This window comes from Mobula hypostoma, chromosome 15, assembly GCF_963921235.1.
Source record: "Mobula hypostoma chromosome 15, sMobHyp1.1, whole genome shotgun sequence".
NCBI lineage: Eukaryota > Metazoa > Chordata > Chondrichthyes > Myliobatiformes > Myliobatidae > Mobula > Mobula hypostoma.
The window spans coordinates 45,884,489-45,906,416 of NC_086111.1; the positions used below are offsets into that span (position 1 = coordinate 45,884,489).

General features: G+C 37.0%; 1 protein-coding gene across 6 annotated transcripts in view; it reads left to right on the forward strand.

Annotated features, from left to right (window-relative positions):
• Positions 1 to 21,567, forward strand: part of prickle2b (prickle homolog 2b) — a 213,918-nt gene extending 192,351 nt beyond the window's left edge. For all 6 annotated transcript variants that reach the window (XM_063067964.1, XM_063067965.1, XM_063067966.1 and 3 more), the window contains 6 exons: positions 2,730 to 2,843; positions 6,035 to 6,172; positions 7,876 to 8,079; positions 11,099 to 11,285; positions 16,039 to 16,887; positions 20,105 to 21,567. In XM_063067964.1, coding sequence (XP_062924034.1) covers positions 2,730 to 2,843; positions 6,035 to 6,172; positions 7,876 to 8,079; positions 11,099 to 11,285; positions 16,039 to 16,887; positions 20,105 to 20,976 — 2,364 coding nt within the window. In that variant the 3' untranslated portion in view covers positions 20,977 to 21,567. The remainder of the gene's footprint in view (positions 1 to 2,729; positions 2,844 to 6,034; positions 6,173 to 7,875; positions 8,080 to 11,098; positions 11,286 to 16,038; positions 16,888 to 20,104) is intronic.
• Positions 21,568 to 21,928: the final 361 nt, after the last annotated feature.

Genomic DNA, 21,928 nt, shown 5'->3' on the forward strand with positions numbered 1-21,928 from the left:
TACAGATGATGACTTACGATGGTATAGACAACGGAAAGGCAACACAAGAATGTGTAAATGTGCTTTAATCTGACTGAAAAACCGCACCAAAACAAAATGGCTGCTGTCCTCATGTGGTCCAACTGAATTTCAAATTTGAAGTCAACAGAGCCATCAGAATCATAAAAGGGGGCAGGGTTATATTTTAAAATAAAAGCCTGAACAGCGGTGTACTGAATATATGGGGCTAATCACTATAGATGGAAACATAGAGAAGACTTCTGACCTACTAGTACCATGAATAGGGTCAGGCACTTAACCAGACTAGAGTAGGCCTTTGTTCATGAACTCAGCAGCTGCATCAGAATTTCATACAGCTGTCTATTATGCACTGAGAGAGATGCATGTGGAATTTCCAGAAGTGTACTACACACTCACCTATATCATGTGCAAGTCAGGTTTACGTTCAATTTGCAGCCTCAGCACAAAACAATGAGAGAATTAGCCAGCCCTTCTCATTAATCTGAATCTTAATTTTTCATTGGGCAATTTGTGGGATTCTAATTCTATCCTTTCCAAAACTGTTCCTTTCAATTTAAACTACACAATCTTGGATTTGCTCAATCCAATATTAAATCTGATTCTTGAATATTTCCATAATCATATGCCCATTGCCCGAACTATGGGAACACCTGTCAATTGCCACTCTGTCATCTAGCAATCATGTTATTTATAGTGCTATGTTTCTTATGGTTGCTGCATAGTCCAGCAGTGTCAAGCTGAAAGCACAAGGGACATAGAAGTAAATTGTAGCCTTAGGTGGATCTTTGTCAAACAGGGCTAAAGGTAGTTTGAAAGATATCTGTAGATCTTTGTCGTAAATCTAATGTCACCTGTTGATGAAATCACAATAATTCTTAAGGCATAACATTAAGAAATGCTGCTGGCTATATAAATGCTTCCAGAAAGTGGTAAATGGAAGACACGTAATGTGCGTCATCTTTAATCACAGCAAATGTCACTTGGAGAAATATTCCCACCTTGACTAGTGCTGCTTGATTTAATTATAGCCATTGTCAGTAGAAGAACAATTACACATTGCAATCCTGCCTGCAGTTCTCAGTTAAACTCTCTGTGGACTAGAATAAAATGATTTTCTTCCCCAGTTAAACATATTGTTAAGGATATGTTACATGTTACCATTTATATTTCTACAAAGCTGCACCTTTTAAATATAATCTGCAAAATACACAAGATCATGGGTAAGAATTCGGAAATGTTTGTAAAGCAATAATTTAACTGAAGCTGGTCCTATTGAAAGAAAGCATTTTTCTGTATCAAACTTCATTTGACATTATCCATAGGGAAAGGCGCAGTTTCTTTGCCACATTAATTACAAATCACCTTTGTTTCATCAATTCCCACTTTCAATCAAGCAATTATTATTTCAGCTGAGAGAAATAGGGGGAAAATATTTTGTGGCGATGGCATAGATCTGTCAAAGAGCAGATGCAGTTATGATCATGTCCTAGAATTTTGAAAATATCACATTTTTGTCCTATATTAAGTCATGAAATTATATACAATTTCCAGTCAGTATTTTGAGAGCAATAGAAAGTATCATACAAGCAAATAAAATGTTTTTTTTAATTAGCTAGTTTCTCCAAATGACAGTACTAAAACCAACCCAACCCAACCCAAATCCAAATTGGTTATAAACCAACCCAATCCAAAATTTAAATTGTGCCGAAAGATTTACTTTAAAATTACAAAGTATGCCAATCCTTTTGATCTAGATGACTGTACTCCTAAATGCTCAAAGGAAGAGAAAAAGCAGCCTATAGTCATTGTTAACAGTGCAAAAGAGAAAAAAAATGCAAAAGCTGGAAATGAAATGAAATGAAATGGGGAAAATATTTGAAATGTGTGTTGTATTTAAGCCTTGAAATGAATCTGGGATTTATTACACAAACACAAGAAAATCTGTAGATGCTGGAGATCCAAAGAAATGTACACAAAATGCTGCAGGAACTCAACAGGCCAGGCAGCATTTATGGAAAAAAGTAAACAGTCGACATTTCAGGCTGAGACCCTTCATCAGGACTAGAAAGGATGGGGGAAGAAGCCAGAATAAGGAGGTGGGAGAAGTGGAGGAAGAAATACAAGGTGGCAGGTGTCAGGTGAAATAGGGAGGTGGGGTTGAAGTAAAGAGCTGAGAAGTTGATTGGCAAAAGAGGCAAAGGGCTGGAGAAGGGGGATTCAGATAGGAGAGAACAGAAGACCATGGAAGAAAGGGAATGTGGGAGGAGCTCCAAAGGGAGATGATGGACAGATCAGAAGAGAAGGTGTGAGAGGGAAACAAGAATGGGGACTGGTGAAGGAGAGGATGGGGGGCAGTTACTGGAAGTTAGAGAAATCGATGTTCATGTTTGGAGGCTACCCAGATGGAATATAAGTTGTTGCTCCTCCAGCCTGAGTGTGGCCTCATCATGGCAGTAGAGGAGGCCATGGACTGACATGTCAGAATAGGAATGGGAGATACAATTAAGATGGGTGGCCATTGGAAAATCCCACTTTTATGGGACATAATGCTTCATTTCAGGTTTTTTCTCTTTGGATTCCACCATAATTCCTCATTTTACGCACTGTAAGTAGATTATAATTATTTTTACCCACAGTTGTATTCTACTAGAATGACAAGAATGATGTTAAGTATTACTTCTAACCATAAACTATACTCTCATGTACAGGTACACCAATACTACAACTGCCTCCCAGAAGATAAAATTCCTTATGTTAACAGCCCTGGAGAGAAGTATAGAATTAAACAGCTGTTACATCAACTACCACCACATGACAATGAGGTAATTGTAATATTATATAACCTGTTGTATGCACGGTTTGCAATAGACTCAGAATGCCATGAAGTCTTCTACAACATAATAAAAGAAATCCAACACATCGACATCCAACCTTTGCACTTCTAGATATTTGTGCTTCTCAGTTTCTCAGTTCCTGTCTCATAGTTGTAACAGTGTTAAACTTGTATCTTTTTAAAAACCTTAAATTGAAAATTGACTACATCAAAAACTCTAGCAATAATCATCGTTAACTAGCTCAGTATCATTGATGGAATCACTTTTAACTACATAATTATAAAAGTGCTTAGGGAATCTTTTATGGCTATACAAATATAAAAGTACTTACACGTATATTAAACAACAGCTGCACTACTTTCGTAAAGTTAATGTTTTTTTCTGGACTACTTCTGCAGTTATTGCCATTTTATGCTGAATGCCTGCTTATTGAAAATTATGTTGTGTTGTTGATAAATGTGGCCCGATGAATCTTTAACTCTCCTTTTAAAACTTAAAGAATACCATGCAGTTTTATAATTTAAGGATGTAGTAATCTCACTATCCCTAAATATATAATCCACATAGAAGTCACACATAGTTAAACTGTCCAAGAATGTGATGACTAGGTTCATTTGTCAGAGTGACAAGCCGGCAGGATGTTTTTGGGGTGTGGTCTTCCATTGCTTCACTGCTGAGTCACATTCTTCCTTTCAGTTGAAAGTGCTCTATTCCTAATTTTTCCAAACAAAATCTCCATATGTTCTGATGCTCCATTGCAGATCAGACTGTACCAACACATCATTTTCCAGAGTGTTTTCATATTTGATAAACTATATATCTATATAACTGTATAAATTATACAACTGAGAGCATCCTGACTGGCTGCATCACTGCCTGGTATGGGAACTGTACCTCTCTTTATCGCAGGACACAGCAGAGAGTGGTGCGGACAGCCCAGCACATCTGTAGTTGTGAATTTCCCATGATTCAGGACATCTACAAAGACAGATGTGAGAGACGGGCCTGAAGGATCACTGGGGACCCAAGCCACCCCAACCATAATCTATTCCAGCTGCTACCATCCAGGAAACGGTACCGCATCATAAAAGCCAGGACCAACAGGCGCGGGGACAGCTTCTTCCACCAGGCCATCAGACTGATTAGCTCACGCTGATCTGAGTGTTTTTCTATGTTACAATGACTGTTCTATTTATTATAAATTATTATAAATTACTGTGATTGCACATTGCACATTTAGACAGAAATGTAAAGATTTTTACTCATGTACGTGAAGAATGTAAGAAATAAAGTCAATCCAATTCAATCATTTTCCTTTGTTATTTTGAATTCTTGGATTAATCAAGGAATCAATTTTAATAGAGCACAGGAAACTGTGGCTTTGTTTAATCTATACATCTACACTAATGATGTGCAGACACAGCTAATATCCCACAACAACAGATGGGGAATTTGAATTAACCAATGTAAGTTTTGTTTAAAAAAACTATGCCTCTGTAATGATGACCATGAAACTAACTGGTTGTTGTGGAAATTCATGTGGTTCATCAATATCCCTTGGAAAGAAAACTGGCACTCTTCCTGATATCCTCTGTAGGTCCCCTTAAATAGCGAGGCAACAGACTAGGCTGACTCTTAGTGTCAAAGTACAGTAAAAATACACCAAATGGACAATGAAACTTCAAGGTACAAATATGGCAAACATTTCCAAATCTTTCTGACCTTGCACAGTCCTCGTGAACATCTGAACTTCACTGTCTAATATTAGAGAGCTGTTCCATCAACAATAAAGGGACATCCTGGTGCGGCTGAATTTGTGGAATCATATCTTTGATATAACTTATGAGATTCTTTTGTATGTCCAATCAACTGACACGACAAGCCCACCAAAAATGGCAACGCTTCTGTTTTTACAGTGAGGTGGGATAAGCCCCGAGAATCCTCAACGTTTAATAATTTCAGGATTTCAGACCAAAGCTAGGACTTATTATCATCTCTTACCTTCAAATGATTAATTAGCTCTCCTCCATATTAATCAGCTCTTGGAAAAAGTACTTGGAATAGAAAAGACACAATGTACTCTGGGTCAGAGACATCTGTGTCTATCACAAAGAGTATCTTCATAACAAAATCACTGACCAAACCTTGAAACAAATAACGTGAGAGAACTAAGGTGAGTGCTAAGTATACTTGGCCTTGACTAAACCATTCTACCCAATAACGATTCATTTGTCTGTAAAAGGATTGGCAGTTATCAGCATAGCACAATCCTTATAGAGGCAAACCTCTTCTCAATATTATGCTTATGGAAAGAAATTCAGAACTGATATAGAAACTTAAAGCTGGGCATCCATGAGAACATCTTTGCAAGTGTATTTTACTGTAATTTATAATCACATGGTCTGTTCTATCTATGTTTTACTAAATAGAGAAAGCTTTTGGCGTGTTGGCCTTCATAATCATTGAATACAGAAGTTGGAATGTTATGTTGGAGTTGTTTAAGACATGGTGAGACTTAATATGGAGTACTGTGTGCAGTTTTGGTCACCTACCTACAGGAAAGATATCATAAGGTTTAAAGAGTACAGGGAGGTTTTACAAAGATGTTGCCAGGACTTGAGGACCTGAGTTAAAGAGAAAGGTTGAATAGGTTAGGACTTTATTCTCCCAGAGCGTAAAAGAATGAAGGGAGATTTGATAGAGGTCTACAAACTTATGAGGGGTATAGATAGAGTAAATGCAAACAGGCTTTTTCAACTGAGGCTGGGTGAAACTCAAACAAGAGGTCATAGGTTAAGGGTGAAAGATTTAAGGGGAACATGAGAGGGAATTTCTTCACTCAGAGGGTGGTGAGTGTGTGGAATGAATTGCAAACAGAAGTGGTGGGTGAAGGTTCAATTTCAACATTTAATAGAAATTTGGAGAGGTACTTGGATGGCAGGTGTATGGAGGGATATGGTCTGGGTGCAGGTCCATGGACTAGGCAGATCAATAGTTCAGCATGGACTGGTTGGGTCAAAGGACCTGTTTCTATGCTGTAGTGTTCTAGGACTCTAGGAAAAGGTAGATGTTTTCTTCTCACCCAATTTCATACATCATTTCAATGAGAAAAAAATCTTCTAGCTGAGCACATTGTTTTATACTTAAAACATTTCTGTGATTATGTGGTGCATTTTCAGGTTCGGTATTGCAATTCACTTGATGAAGAAGAAAAGAAAGAACTACGACTTTTCAGCAGCCAAAGAAAAAGGGAAAGTTTGGGAAGAGGTACTGTTAGACCTTTCCCTATAACTATGACTGGTGCAATTTGTGAACAGGTAAGCAGTCATATCTTAAATAAAAGTCATTGTTAACTACCCCAGAATTTGAAGTGACCAGTGAACCAATTCATCTTACTTTAAAAGGTACAGTTTGGGGAAAGAGGGCAGAGGTTTCACAGGAGTAGGCTTTTGTGAAACACAGTTGCTTCAACCTGCTTCCATATTCCATAACTTTATGTAGTTATCATTTAAAAATTAATCATAACTTTTGACAGCATTGTCATTTCTTTTTTTATTTAACTTCCTTTCCAATAAAATGCACTGACTGTTTATTGTGATGAAGTTCCACTTAAACTGGGAGTCAACCAGGAACCAATTTTCATCCCACCTAACATGATGCTGTATGTCTTAATTACTTGTCTAGTCTACCACAGAACACATCCCAATCCCCTTGACCTCTAACACCAAGAAAGGAGTGCTTCAGTCATGTGGGAATGCTACTTATTTGCATCTGCCCTCCATTCACATTTATTCCTTCAGTGTTGCTGGGTCTAAATCTTACCAAACCCTACTGAAAACTCTTCTCCAGAAGTATAATAGATGCATAAAGGGAGCTCACCTCCTCCATCACAGGGGCAATTTTGGATGGTTTTAAATGCTGATCTTGCTAACAAAGACCAGATCCCATAAAATGAATTATTACAAAATAAATGCCATTCTCCATGCTGCTACAGAGGAATAGGTTTCTTCAGTTGGTAAAACTTGCAGCCTAACCCACTTTTATGTTCCTTTCTGCTCTCTCTTATTTCATTGCTCTAGTGGTATCCTAATTCCATCATTTCAAACCAGAATTAAGTGATGACAAATTGCATACTGTAGTACAAAAACAACTTCTGATCAAAGTGACTAGATTCTAACTCTTCTCCCCCTTCATCCCCCACCCACACATCTCTGAGTTGATTGATGATTCTATTTATTCAGGATTGCAGTCCCTGTTAATAATTGGGAAAAATCTACAAGTGGAGAATAATATATAATTTAGCCACCATTTGCAGATTTTTCCAACTGTTAACAGATATTTTGGGCTTCTTCATGTGCTTTACATCTTCTAGTGTTACATACTCCTCAAATGAAAAGAGTAAAAAATACTCTGCTTTCCTCTGATTGCTTATTCTCTTTGAGACATGTTATCAGTATAATCTCATTAGTGACATTTATCTGAACAATACAGGAAGCCCTCGACCAAATCATTACATTTATTCATTTCCTTGTTGTAAGTCCCTGAGCCTCCAGTGATTTAGCTGTTACTCATTGTTATCAAATCTGGGTGCAATGTCTGGATTTGAAGCTTCATCATGCAATGTTTATTTGAAGTTCAGCTCAAAGATTGCAAGTGGAGAGCAAGTAACAAGAAAAAAAATGTAGAAAGGAGCCTTGAAAATGTGCTTGGAAGAGGAGCAACAAAGAAAAATTATATAAGCGTTATTGGTCTTTGCCTCTAAAATGATCCTACAAGTAATGAATTCTCTTATTCTGTGCACACTCTAAATGACAAATCAAGTTAAAAAGTGAGCTTTTCATAAATTGGAGAAGCAACTAAGGTTTATGATTTTTAAATTTGCATAACAATTGGAGCTGTGATCACTAATCTGGATATTGTCTAAAAATTATTTTCTTTATAGTTACGTAGTTGCTGATATTTACCAGGTATCTTTTAAAATGTGAAATGGGCCCTAATGTTATCTTTAATTGTAAATTAGTGTGGAGGACAAATCAGTGGAGGAGATATTGCTGTATTTGCCTCACGAGCAGGCCATGGAATTTGCTGGCATCCCCGCTGCTTTGTCTGTGCAACGTGCAATGAACTGTTGGTGGACCTTATTTATTTTTATCAAAATGGAAAGATATATTGTGGGAGACACCATGCTGAGCGTTTGAAGCCCAGATGTGCAGCATGTGATGAGGTAAGTCAGCTAAAAAGCATTAATTTAAAAGAATAGTTTGTAATATTAAAAAGGTTACTTTTAAGCCTGAATATGATTATGTATGACTAATAAATTAAAACACAGTATTTATCATAATTATGAATCTTTTCCTATTCTGCACAATATCAGAATTCACGTTCCTTAAATTATGATCTTATAAGATTCTAAAGGGGAATGGCAAGATATTAAGATATTTTATCTAATCAAAAATTCTCAAAAAAGGGACATAGTTCCAAGATTAGGAAGCAGTAATTTAAAACTAAGAAGCATTGGAACAACTCACAGAAGGTGATAAATCTCTGCAATTCTCTAACCCAGAGGATTGTGGAGGCTAGATCACCGGGCATATTTAAAGTGTTAGCAGATGCATTTTTGAAAAATCATGGAAGAGATGAGGCTTGTGTCAGATCAGCTGTGATCATGTAGAATGATTAGGCAAGTTTGAGGGACTGAGTGACCTACTCATGCCTCTTGTTTCTTATGTCTTGGGAATGTTCTTGTGCAAGCTAGGCGATACTGAGCTTGCGAGACTTTGGCATTTAACATATACGAACATTCTTTTTATTAAAAAAATGAATTCAGTAACTCAAAGTGATTCACAGAAAAAAATCTATTTCCTGAGCTGGCATTTGTTTTTCAAAGTGTCATCTGATGAAAAAACATATTATTATTGGATTCACCCTGTAAACAGGGCAAAACAACTTGCTTCACTGAGATGCATTATGGACACCAGCACTTCAGTGTACATGCCACTCTCAAGTAAAAGACACATAGAATATGCATGGATGATTTAAATTGCCTTATAATACTTCTCATGAATCACCTCACTGAAAATGTAGCATCTACTTCTAAATAAGAAACCTGGTGGCAAAGGTGGGGGACATTGACAGGAAACATAGCTTTAGCGCCTTCACAAAGCACAGTACTTGCTCCATTTAAAGGAGTAGTTATCTGTTGTAGTTTTACTGAGGAGTGAGGTACTGTTTGATACATCTAAAGGCCACAAGATTCCAGCAGCAACTGTTGTGAGAACTTTGGTAAGCTCAGACGAACACTTAAAATTTCATATCACTTTTCCTTGGATATTCGGATGGTGGGCACATCTCTGGGTGTGCAGCACAACCATGAGAAAAAGGAGTGGGCCTACAGGCAAAGCAGACATGGCGGGAGACCCCAAAGAACTATAAGCAAACAGTTCACTAATATTTGAGGAGAAATATTAGTAGTCAGTAAGCTTTGCTAAAGCAGTAGTGAGCAAGATCCATTCCCTGCAGAAGAGCACCAGTTCCACACCACTGTCTAAATTGTGCTGACTGTACATATGAAAGTCACTGTTACCCTGAACTCCTAAATCAGAGGTTTAAGGACCAAATAAATTCCACTTTAACAAAACAAGCAACCCATGTGAAAATGGAGCTCTTACATGCAGGAAGCTGCAAGTGCAGTTATCGTGTGAATGTGTAACTCATGCCATGAAAACCCTTATTGAATTGCATCTGGTGAGTTTATCCACAGAGAATCAGTGGTAACTCCAACTTTCAGCCACAACACCACACAGGAGAGTTAGTTCCTTTGATAAAAGAGCTATCTCTCTTTCTGTGGCTTCTCACTCTACTTGGTCAGACTATCTGTTGCTGGTATAACTGGACTAAAGGTCCCTCAGAGCCTGATGAAGAGCATCTCCATATCCTCATACCTGGAGTGATCTGGGAGTACTTGGTGTGGGTTTATATTCTTGTCATTTGTGCTTGCTCGCTATGTATTCACTTTGGGGCACATCTTCTTCGTATGATATCTTGCCAAGGAGGAAGAGCAGACAGGTGAAAAGCTCTCTTGGTTAAGCTGTTAGGGTGCACCTCTTGTGTGGTAGATTTTGCTAAACTTGTGCGTATAGAAGTTATTAGCACTGCAGGTCAATTTAGCATTTAATAATGTTAATGCCATTTAATCGTACTAATGGCATTTAATAATATTAATATAGTACTACTCTAGTACACCAATGAATGCATGCATTATGCTGTCTGTTTCAAGACTAAACGACTATTTTGGGGGCTAGTGTTTGGCAAAATAGTTTCATGGAAGTTCATATTCAAAAGTAAAAATGGTCTCCAACATCTGTTCAGAGTTTCTTGCCTACCACCTGCTATTCTCATTGACTCAGTAAAGTACTTCATCTTGGGCACAAGCCAGTTATACATTGAAGGATCTGTCTCATGATAGTACCTCTCCCATGGGTATGTTCAGAAGAAAAGTTTACTGTGAAGAAAACTATCTTATATTGTGTTTTATATCATCATAATTTCTAGTCCTATGGAGTTGTGAATTATGCCAAAAGATTTTATCATTGAAACCCCGGTTTCCTTGGGCTGCATACGTCTAGGGAATATACACTCCAGTGAAATCCATGAGATTAGGATGGCTCTTTCATCTCAAACCCCAGTTTGTGTGAATGCTGTGTAATTTGCTACCATTACAACTTGGTGCCAAGAAATAACAGGCAGCACACTGCATACAATTAAAGGAATTATATTTATGAATGTTAACGTAAATAAAGGGTTAGTAAAAAGAAAGAAAAAAACAAAAAGGGCCCATTATAATTAAATAGTCAAATGTGCACAAGTTGGAGCTCAACTCTTCCAAAAGTCAAATTCACCAATCTTCAGTAGACCTCCGCTTGCTCTGTCGAATCACAGTTCCACCACCAAGTTCAAGCCTACGACCGTTCTCTCCAGTATCTTCTTTCTGCATCTCCTGCCGAACAAAGACCCCAGCTCACACCACAAAAAAAACGCTCCCCTGATTGGATCGCTCATCCATTAACTCTAACGATAACCCAAGCACTGCTTCTACAGAAAGACCATTATGTTAGCAGTGAAATCTTTACTAGGGTATTAGTTACATCATTGTTGATCAATGCAGGTTTGAAAATGTAACTACCTCTGTACAACGGTATGTTTTGTTCAGCTGAATAATATCAAATATATATTTATTTTTATAGATAATATTTGCTGATGAATGCACAGAGGCTGAAAGTAGGCATTGGCATATGAAACATTTCTGCTGTTTTGAGTGTGAAACTGCCCTGGGAGGCCAAAGATACATAATGAAAGAAGGTCGGCCCTATTGTTGTAACTGCTTTGAGTCTCTATATGCAGAATATTGTGATACATGTGGTGAACATATAGGTAAGTCTGACTTTTATATTTATAGAGCATTTAGAACCTCTATGTATTAGTTAGCAAATTCAATGATGCTGCCATAGCTGGCATTTATTGTTCATCCCTAATTAGAATTCCAAATGCATTCCACTTCATTGATTGATCTGGAGTCACAAATGGGCCAAATCAGGTATGCAAGGCAGATTTTCTTGTCCGAAAAACGTAAGTGCACCATTCCTTAAAAAACAACAGTTTAGTGGTTTCATGGTCATTAGTCATTATTACTGATTCTAGCTTGTTGCAGATGTTTTTTTTAAATTTCCCAACTACTGATACAGGATTCAAACTTCTACCTCTTTAGTCTGTCATCTACGCATCCAGATGTTAATTTTGTAATTTAACCATTATCCTACTATTCTCGGTTTCAGCAAAGAATTACTGCTGCGCATTTTGACATTTAGACTTATATAGTATGTTAAATGGGAGTTTAGAGACAGAAATAAATCAGTTTTTTGTTTTTGATTTTTTTTAGTTATAAGGTCAGAGACCAATGATTTCCTATAAGGGAAATCTGTAAATGTTGTGAAAAAGTCACAAGGTAAATGGAGATGACAGTATGCAGAGGGTTTTTATCTTCAATTGCTCTAGATGGAGCATTCTAGATTCTTTAAATCCTCTTTAAGTAAATTTCACAATTTCTCTCCTTTCTTCAGTAATGATTTCAAATTGATGGTTCCACAGTCAGAAAAAAAGTCTTCCTAGTCACTCTCATAAATTTCTGTAAATTGATTTGTTTTAATTCAATAGCCTTTTAATTGCCCTCTAGTGGAAGTAATACCAGTAGATGGCAAATATATTCCGCGATCATTCTGGTGACTCTCTGCTGAATGGTTAGATATCAATTTATAACGTGCACAACGCTACATACAGTTTCTATTTGCAGCAAGCCAATGCTTTGTACAAATTTGCCCCTATTTTTTTTTCTAAGCCCCAACTTATAAAATATAACCCCATCTTTATATAATGGTATAAACTATTTGGACTTTTTCTAAACTTTTCTCTCTTCCTTCCAATACCTCAATGACTCTTCATTGTCTTTCGTTGTTCTTACTTCAAGTATAGTGTGGTTTCACTGTGAGATGTTGGTTAAGTAATCCAGTAACCTGCACTTAAACAACAGGAATTCTCCAGATGCTGGAAATTCAAGCAACACACATCAAAGTTGCTGGTGAATGCAGCAGGCCAGGCAGCATCTCAACTCTTCCTTCAGTTAGCCCTAACAAAGGATCTCGGCCTGAAACGTCGACTGTACCTCTTCCTAGAGATGCTGCCTGGCCTGCTGCGTTCACCAGCAACTTTGATGTGTGTAATCTGCACTTAAAATTCAGAGATGAGACTTCCCAGCCCTTACACAATTGAAAGATTTGCACTAATAAATTAAATTTGCATTTTTTAAGTACCGAGTCGCATCTAGTTTATTAGCTTGCCTTAGGAAATGAAACCTGTCGTTATCCAGTCTTGGTGAGATATCTTCAGATTCGTGGCAATGTGTAAGCCTCTTAAATATCCTCCGATGTAATTTGGCAAGCTGTTCACTTGCATCAAAGCTGTAACTTGGAAACTTAAGAATAAATTTTGACAGTTCACCTGGTATTCACATTGGCACTGAATTCAGAAACTGTAAGCTCAAGCCCAGCCCTGTCAATCTTGCACAATTCTCTACATGAACATGTTGGACTGGTGTCTTAAGTGAGCATAGTAGTTCCACAGACTAGTCAGGTGACATCCTGGCAGAGTTGTACTCTCAATCCTGACTACACTCTGTTCTTAGAGCCCTGAAATTTCACTGATCTCGTTAGCAGGAAGTTATAATTAGGGAGGTAAAAATAGGGCATGTAGAAAACACTAAAATGCAGATTCAACATAGATTTTATAAAGAAACATCGGAATTTTTTAAGGTTTTTTGAGGTTGCAATTTGCAGAATGGATACAGTCAATATTAGAATATGAGTTAATGAGATGTATTTGGATAGATAATATTTGATACAGTCCCACACAAGAGTAATAAACAAAATTAGAGTGCAAAGCTTTGGGGTAATATACTGGCATTGTCTGAGGATTGGTTAAGAGATAGAAAACAGACATAAATTGAGATGCTGGGAGAGTTGGGGTGTCATATGGATCAGTGATGAAGCTCCAGCTCTTCCCAACCTTATATTCATGATTTGAATTAATATGATTAAAGCTGATCATGCAAATCCAGGCAGAAGTGTGGGCTGTGAGGAGGATGCAGAGGGGTTTCAGGGTGATTTAAACAAGCTAAGTAAATAGTCAGTTATATGGCAGAGGGAATATGCTGTGGAAGTACATGAACGCTGAGAGATAGAAAGGTGTTAGTGTTCACAAGGTGTCTTTTTACATAAATCACTGAGAGTTAACCTGCAGATTTAACAAGTAATTAGGAAGGCAAAAGGAAGTTACTCTTCACTGCAAGACAATATGAGTACAGGAGTAGTTATACAGAGTTCTAATGAGATTATATCAGAAAGTTGATACATCTCATCTCTTATCTCTGATTTGCTGATGGTACAAAGATAGGTCAAAAAGTACGTTGTTAAAGGGACAATAATGGGCTTCTAATATATATGGATAAATTAAGTGAGTTGATAAAGATCAGGAAACTAGCAAATAACGTAGAAAAATTGAAATTGGCCATTTTGGGAGAAAGATTTTAAAAGGAACTTCTTATCTAAATGGTGAGAAATTGAGGAGGTCTGTGATGCAAAGGGATCTGTGTGTTCTAGTGCATGATTCATAAAAGCTAATATGCAGGTAAAGCAAGAAATTGGAAAGCTAACAGAATGTTATCACTTCTATCAGGGAAAATTAACTACATAGTAGGGAGGTTTGCTTCAATTACATAGGACATATCTGTTTGGAGACTGAAAATCTGTATACTGTATTGACCTTATTTAAAGAAAGTGGTTAAAATGTAATTGAAACAAGTTAGAGAAGGTAAGTTTACAGGACTAATACTTGGAATGGATGACTTGCCTTGAGAGGAAATGGTGGAGAGGCTAGACTTGTATCTTTAAGAATTAGGTTTTCGAATAGCAAGGGGCAACTTGATCAAATATATTTGATTCTGAGAGCCCTAACAGAGTGGATGTGAAGATGTTTCCTCTTGTGGAAGAATCTAAAAATAGACCTCACCATTCTAAAAATATTTTTAATGCCTATTTAAAAAGGATGTGAGGTGATTTTCGTTATTTCCTCTGAGTCTTTGAAATTCTTTTCCTGGTGTGCAGTGGAATCAGTCCTTTGTATACTTCTAAGGTATAGGGAGACCTTTTCTTGATAAGCAAGAATAGGGAAGGCTACCACAAATGGATGGGAATGCAAAGTTAAAATTCACCATGATTTTACAAATGGCAATAGAGCTTGAGGGGCTTATTCCTGCACTTTGTATATTGGATTACAAATCTGGCATGTGCTAGTGAATAAACTGTCTGGTGTGTGTTGTCAAGTGAAACAGAGGCAGATTTCCTACATGTATGCTTTCTGAATTGTTCTGTCAATTTGTTTAAATCACTTAATGTTACCCAGTTTAGCTGGGCCAAATCTGCAACAACTGAGGTGCTTTTCTTCTAAAATGTAGAAAATGAGATGGTAAAATATTTAGTATCCCAAATATTTGAAAAATTATGCTTTATCCTGAATACAAAACAAATAAGGTGCAGATTTTTTTTTGCTTTTAATAGATACAGTAAATAAAAAATATATATGGTAGTTTCAAAATAAGTAGCAAGCCAGCAAATGGTAATGGAGTAACAAGTTCCAAGACAAGAGGTGGTAGAGATACAAAGGGGAATCCAGCCTTTATTCTAGAAAGTGGTCATTATTTTGAAACTGGCTGTTGTGTTTCATCTGAGTGCTCCAGTTTCCTCCCACATCCCAAAAATGCGCAGGCTGATTGGTTAATTGACCACTTTAATTTATCCCTGGTGCCCAGAATCTGGGAGGGATCGATAAGAATGTGGAGAGAGAATAACATGACATTAGTGTACAAATAATGAAAACGGTGCTTAATGGACAGAAGGGATTGTTTCTTTTCTGTACGATTCTGAGGTTTGTACAGGCATTTACAATTAAAACAAATCTATGTGTCTCGTAAGTGGTTAACTATATATTGGCTGAAAACATTGTCCTTGTATAAGTGAAAGCAAAACCATCCAAGATTGCCACTCTGTCAACATCTTTTCTGGAAATCTGAATGTAACTATAGGTACGATCTTGATTTCCACAGAAACAATGGTAATGATCAGTTGGACAGTATTTATTTTATTTGTGCACTTTAGCTCAGTCCCAGAATATGTTTGCAAGCTTTTGGGAGAGCAGTAGGTTGATGGATTAGAATTACTATGGGAAACATAATTGAATATTGATCATCATAGTGTGTGATCTTTACAGACCATGATTTGTTTTTTGCTGTCAGTTATAGCATTCATATGAAATTAGCCTGATATGTTTGAATATTGATTTTCCTCTGAAGAGAGTGGAACATTGTATGGCTTATTATTTTAAAGTGATCAACTTAATACTTTGTTAACAGTTTATTATTTTCACCACATGAACTTTTGTCCATGTGATGTCAGTTGTATTTTTTATATGGTACAGATGAAAATAGGACAAAAGCAAGTAAGCAGGCTAAGGTATTTTTCTTTCTGACTACTCTATACAGTGAACTAATATATAAAAAATTAAACTTCATTTTATTAAGGTATTGACCAAGGGCAGATGACATATGATGGTCAACACTGGCACGCTACCGAGTTGTGTTTCTGCTGTGCACGCTGCAAGAAGTCATTACTTGGACGACCTTTCCTACCCAAGCAAGGACAGATATTTTGTTCCAGATCATGCAGCCTTGGAGAGGATGCTAATGGCTCTGATTCTTCAGACTCTGCCTTTCAAAGTGCACGATCAAGAGAGTCCCGGCGTAGTGCTAGAATAGGCAGAAACAGCAGTAAAGTAGAAGATAAAAGACAAACACTTTCACAACCTTCAATGAGTAGGTATTCCACAGATATTGATCCTCTTTCTCAGCAAATGGACATGCTTAGTCTTGCTGGCCAAGCTGCCAGCTTAAACAAAGAGGCACTATGGAAAACCAGAGATACCTATCAATTCGATGATAATTCTACTGAGAGGACTACATTTTCAGAAAGACCTTCTCAACCTCTCAGCCAATACAGTGTAAGGACTGAATTTAATCCAACACAATGTATAACTAATCAAACTGAAATGTGGGGAAAAGAATTTAATACAAAGAGAAGTTCAACTGCTGCCTTGAAAGATCGTAGTGATAGTTTTATTCAAGAAAAGAAAGATGATTATTATCCTGCAACAGTCAGAACTCAAGAAAGTTTCAGTAGTGCTTCAACCCATAGTATTCCTGAATCTCGATCAAATCCAACTGTGCAAGGATATGAGATGGAAAGAGAATTGATTTCTCATCAGTGTCGAACCAGACATCCAATCAGTGCACTGAGTTTCACCGATCAGCTGACACTTCTGGAACAAACCCCAAGGGAGTCAATCGAATCTCTTGCACTTTCAAACGCAACAGGTACAGTATTAGATCTGATTAATTATTAGTTAAAAGAATTGTATTGGCTAATACCATTATTGAGTTGTAAGGAGGCCACCTTAGAAATAGAATAAAAACTGCATGTTCATTTTCTGATGTGTGCTGAGTCATCTGATCACTGCTAAAAAAAAAGTTCTATTAAGCATGTCCCACATCCATTTTGGCAATGACAAGATGACTGAACACTTACTATCACCACCATTCTCAAAGTTATCAAAGCTTTTGGATGTGGCAAACAAAACTGAGAGAAGACCATAGACAATAAGGGAAAAATAAACTCTGGGTAATTAGTCCTCCACCCAACTTAGGAGATCAAGATTTGTCCTGAAGATCAAGCAACCCATTCTTAGCCCATTGTTTATTTACTTGCCTCTTATTTTGGACAATTTCTGGTCCAGTCAAGAACCTATCTACCTGTCTCTTGAAAGGAATTGTAATTTTAATAACGACTATTCCCCATTCCTTTCCTATCAGTAAAATTAATATTCAATCTTCTCATTATTGTAGAAATTTATGCTGATACTTCTACTTCTGTGAGTCCTGAGTAAATTGGCCAACATGCTAAGCCTCTCTGCATAACAATGTATTTTTCCTTAATGAATCAATGACTGAGTGTTCCAAAACTAGATATAATCCCACCAGGTGTCATTTTACTGACAATGTGTAAAATAAGAGAAAGGTGTCCATTACTTTATACTCAATATGGATTCTGATTACTTTCAAGTCAAGTTTATTGACATTGAATTATATACATGTATTCTGTCAAACGAGCCATATAATACACAATAACATAGGAAAGTAAGAACTAAATCTACAAATAAATTACGCATAGATAAAGTAAAGTACATACTAATGTTTGTAAATTAAATATTGTACTTTGGTTGTAGCCTTTTATAAAGTAGCCTGCTATTGATGAAAATGCATTTATCTAAATTCTACGTAACAAGTTTTGAGTATACTTATTTTCATTCACAGTTCAACCTTCACCAAGATAGGATGTTACTTCCATTCTGTGGAAAATAGGAAATACTCTAGTTATCATAATTATTTGGACTATGATTTAATAATTTTCATTTAACCCTAAGTAGCTTTGTAGTGAGAATTAACAAAATGACCGACGCAAGCAGTGCTGAAATATCTCAAATGTGGAAAGTGAAAGTTAGCCAAAGCGGAAACGTATACGTGGCTCAATGGGAATATTGGTTTCACTGTAAACATCAAAGTAACAATGGAGCCGTTTTTTCACTATGCTAACTTCATCTGTGCCATCAACAGGTCATTTCACTGGCACACACTCCAGGCGCAAAAGGTCTGGACCCTTCTTCAGTGAATTGAAACATTGTTTCTGGGTCAAACTAGCCTAGAGTATTCAGGAAGAGATCAGACTCAGAGTCTGAAGAGTCAATGCTGTCAGTATCCATGTGGAAGGAGTCAACCTGGTGGACAACTGGGCCTGCACTGGCTGCAGTCTGATTGCCAGTCTGATTTCATCCACCTTGGCCTTTTCTGAATTCAGAACTCCCATCCCATCCTTGCTGGAGCTTTGGTACTCCATCAGTGGGCTGTGGGTCCCATTTGCTGTCTTATACTGGCCACTGGTCCTCAAGACACAAATCTTTGATTTTCCCAAACTTTTTAAATTATTCAGGATCTATGTGTCAAAAATTTTTTAAATATTACCAGAATTATTTAAATGTTAAGAGTAAATGCCCACATATGCAGTGTACAAGGACAGTGCACATGTACAGAAGATAATTAAAACATTTAAAATAACTTCCATTTTTACCTGGCAGCTAATGTCTCCTCCCGATTTCGGTGATAGACTTATCCTAATGAATTAAAAATAAGTTTAAAGATCTTTAACAATTAGCTTTATTTGTCACATGTATATTAGACCATAAGATATAGGAGCAGAATTAGGCCATTTTGTCCATCAAGTCTGCTCCACCATTTCATCATGGCTGATCCATTTTTCCTTTCAGCACCAATCTCCTGTTTTCTCCCTGTATCCCTTCATGCCCTGACCAATCAAGACTCTTATCAAGCTCTGCCTTAAATATACATAAAGATGGGCTCCACAGCTGCATCTGGCAACGAATTCCATAGATTCACTATTCTCCCGCTAAAGAAATTCCTCCTCATCTCTGTTCTAAATGGACACCTCTCTATTCTGAGGCTGTGTTCTGTGGTCCTGGACTCTCCTACCATCGGAAACAACCTCTCCACATCCACTCCATGAAGGCCTTTCACCATTCGATAGGTTTCAGTTAGGTCACCCCTCATTCTTCTCAATTCTAATGAATACAGTCCCAGAGTCATCAAATGCTCTTCATATGTCAAGCCAATCATTTTGAAACATATCATAATATGTGCTGTTTGCATCAACGACCATGATTGTGTGCTGGGTGCAGCAATGCTTCCGACTCCAATGTAGCATGCCCACAACTTACTAACTCTTATTAACCCATACATCTTTGGACCATGGGAGGAAACCAGAGCACCCAGAGGAAACCCATACAGTCGGGGGAAGAATGTACAATCTCTTTTAGACAACAGTGAAACTGAACTCTGGTCGATTGCGCTGTATAGTGTTACACTAATCACTGTGCTACAAATTACAGTGTAATATTCTGAATAGATACAGTAAACAGAATCAGTTGATGGTAACACACAGAATGCTGGAGGAACTCAGCAGGTCAGGCAGCATCATTGGAAGTGAATGAACAGTCAGTGTTTCAGGACCTGATGAATGAGCTCAGCCTCAAAACATGCCAACATACTGAATCAGAAGTCCATTTCTTTTAAAACACTAATAGTGACAAAATTTTCCATGATTATTCATGTTTAGGAAGCAATTTTTGAAAACGAATTTCAAACACTGTTAAAGCCATGCTTAGCTTATTTTGAAAAGCTGTTTTAAATTAGGATTCTGTTGACAACAAACTTAATGAAACTCTTTCCTATACATCAGTTGATTTTTAGTATTCTTCGATGGCTGATTATATTTACACAAAATTTAAAAAGCCAAGAAAAATTCATTTTAGAGATTCAGATTCAAAAATTTGAAACTAATTTTAATTTGATTTTCATTATTTTCAGAAGAAATTTAATTCTATTCTTGTATATAAGATGTAGTATTTTATTCTAAACCAATTGGTCAGTCTTTAATGTTACAAATAAATAATTATATTTTCAGCGGCTTCAACGGAAGGTGGTGCCAGGCGCCAAGAACATTTGTCCAGGTTCTCAATGCCAGATTTGAGCAAAGACTCTGGTATGAATGGATCGGAAAAACTTAGCAACATGGGTACACTCAATTCTTCTGCGAGATTTAGAAGCACAGAGTCCATTCGAAGCCTGAACTCTGCTCAGCAGTACCAGGATCTGCAGCCACCCTTGGACAGACTAAGGCACCCTTTGCAGTATAGACAATCATCTACTCAAGGAAGAATGCCACCAGGGTTTGACTGCCCAGATGGTGCCATAAGCAACCGGATGCAAACTGGCATGAATGCCAGAATCACACCCATGAGTGAACGGACGCAGAGACGTATGCATAATCAGGAGAACAACTCTCGTCAGCATCGCCACAGGTCAAGGAGATCCAGACGGTCTCGTTCTGATAATGCTCTTCACCTTGCTTCTGACAGACCCTATCAAATGAGGGACAGGTCACACATGTTTTCAGGTGAAGATTATGATCAGTTACTGATGCGAAGAAACAGCAGGGATGCATTCGGAAATGGTCAGTTGAGGGATCCATACAGTCGGTATCCTAGAACAGCGTCTGATTTGACACTGCAGAACCAAGTAGGTGAAAAGTTGCGCAGGCCTTATTTTAACGACCATGATGATTGGTGTTCCACCTGTTCCTCCTCCTCAGAATCTGAGGAAGAAGGATACTTTCTAGGCCAACCCATTCCACGTCCTGTTCAGCTTCGTCCCATCACTAGTGATGAATTTATGTATGGTTATAATTCACCTATTCCTTTATCATCCTCCCTGAGTGGCAGATACCAATCACATTATAGGAAGAGACAAAAAAGCAAGAACTGTGTTATCTCATAACTTTTTGCACAATTTATTTCTAGCAAGAATGTAAACTAAAAAGTTGCACTCGCATTAATTATTAAGAAGTAACATTGGCCAAGGCAATATGACTTATCAGTATTTAAAAGCTACTACAATATTACTGTGGTTAAATGAAGGAGTTTTTTGCTTGCTTTTTCGGTTTGTCTTTTTTTTGTAATATAATATCTAATATACATTCTACAGTTATAGTCTATCAAATGCATAGTAATCATTACTAGAATTCCATTGCCTGCATAGCTGTGAGCATGTTTACAACTTAAGATATTTGTCAATGATCTAATTGTGCACTGTATTTTCCTTTCACTGCCAGTGTTATAGATCAAGTTTAACAATCAATATACCAAACAATGTTACAGAACTGCTTAACCTATTGTGTTTAAAATGCAATGTGATAATTAAAGTTAAAATTTCACTAAGTTAATTATATCTTCTGTACATATCATGCAAACAAGGATTTCTAAAGAAATATTTTTATATTTTGTAATGTAAAAAGTGTTTTGAGGTAGTAGTTCATGCATGTTCACTTTATTTGTGCTGTTTTCAATGGAAGTTTATTAAAAAGTTGCATCCTTTAGCTAGTTTTTTTTTTGTTTTTTTTAACTTGCAATTTTCAACTAGTTATCTTCAAAAGGGTCATACATTGTATGGCTACTATTTCCATATAATTTTCAAAATTGGTCCAGATACACAATTCATAATTACCTAGTTGGTTTAAGTTTACCTCATGAGAATTTTGTAGTAATGGTTATGTGAATAGTTGTGTTGCTTTCCTTCTCTCTCTTCACCAAACTTTATAACCTTATTTTGAAAATACCTTCCAAAGACTGGATAAAGGACAAGTAATTTGTAATATTACAGGTACAGAATTCTGCAAACAGAACATTTAACTGATTTCAAATAGGCCATACATTCAAGTAGTGTTTATTAT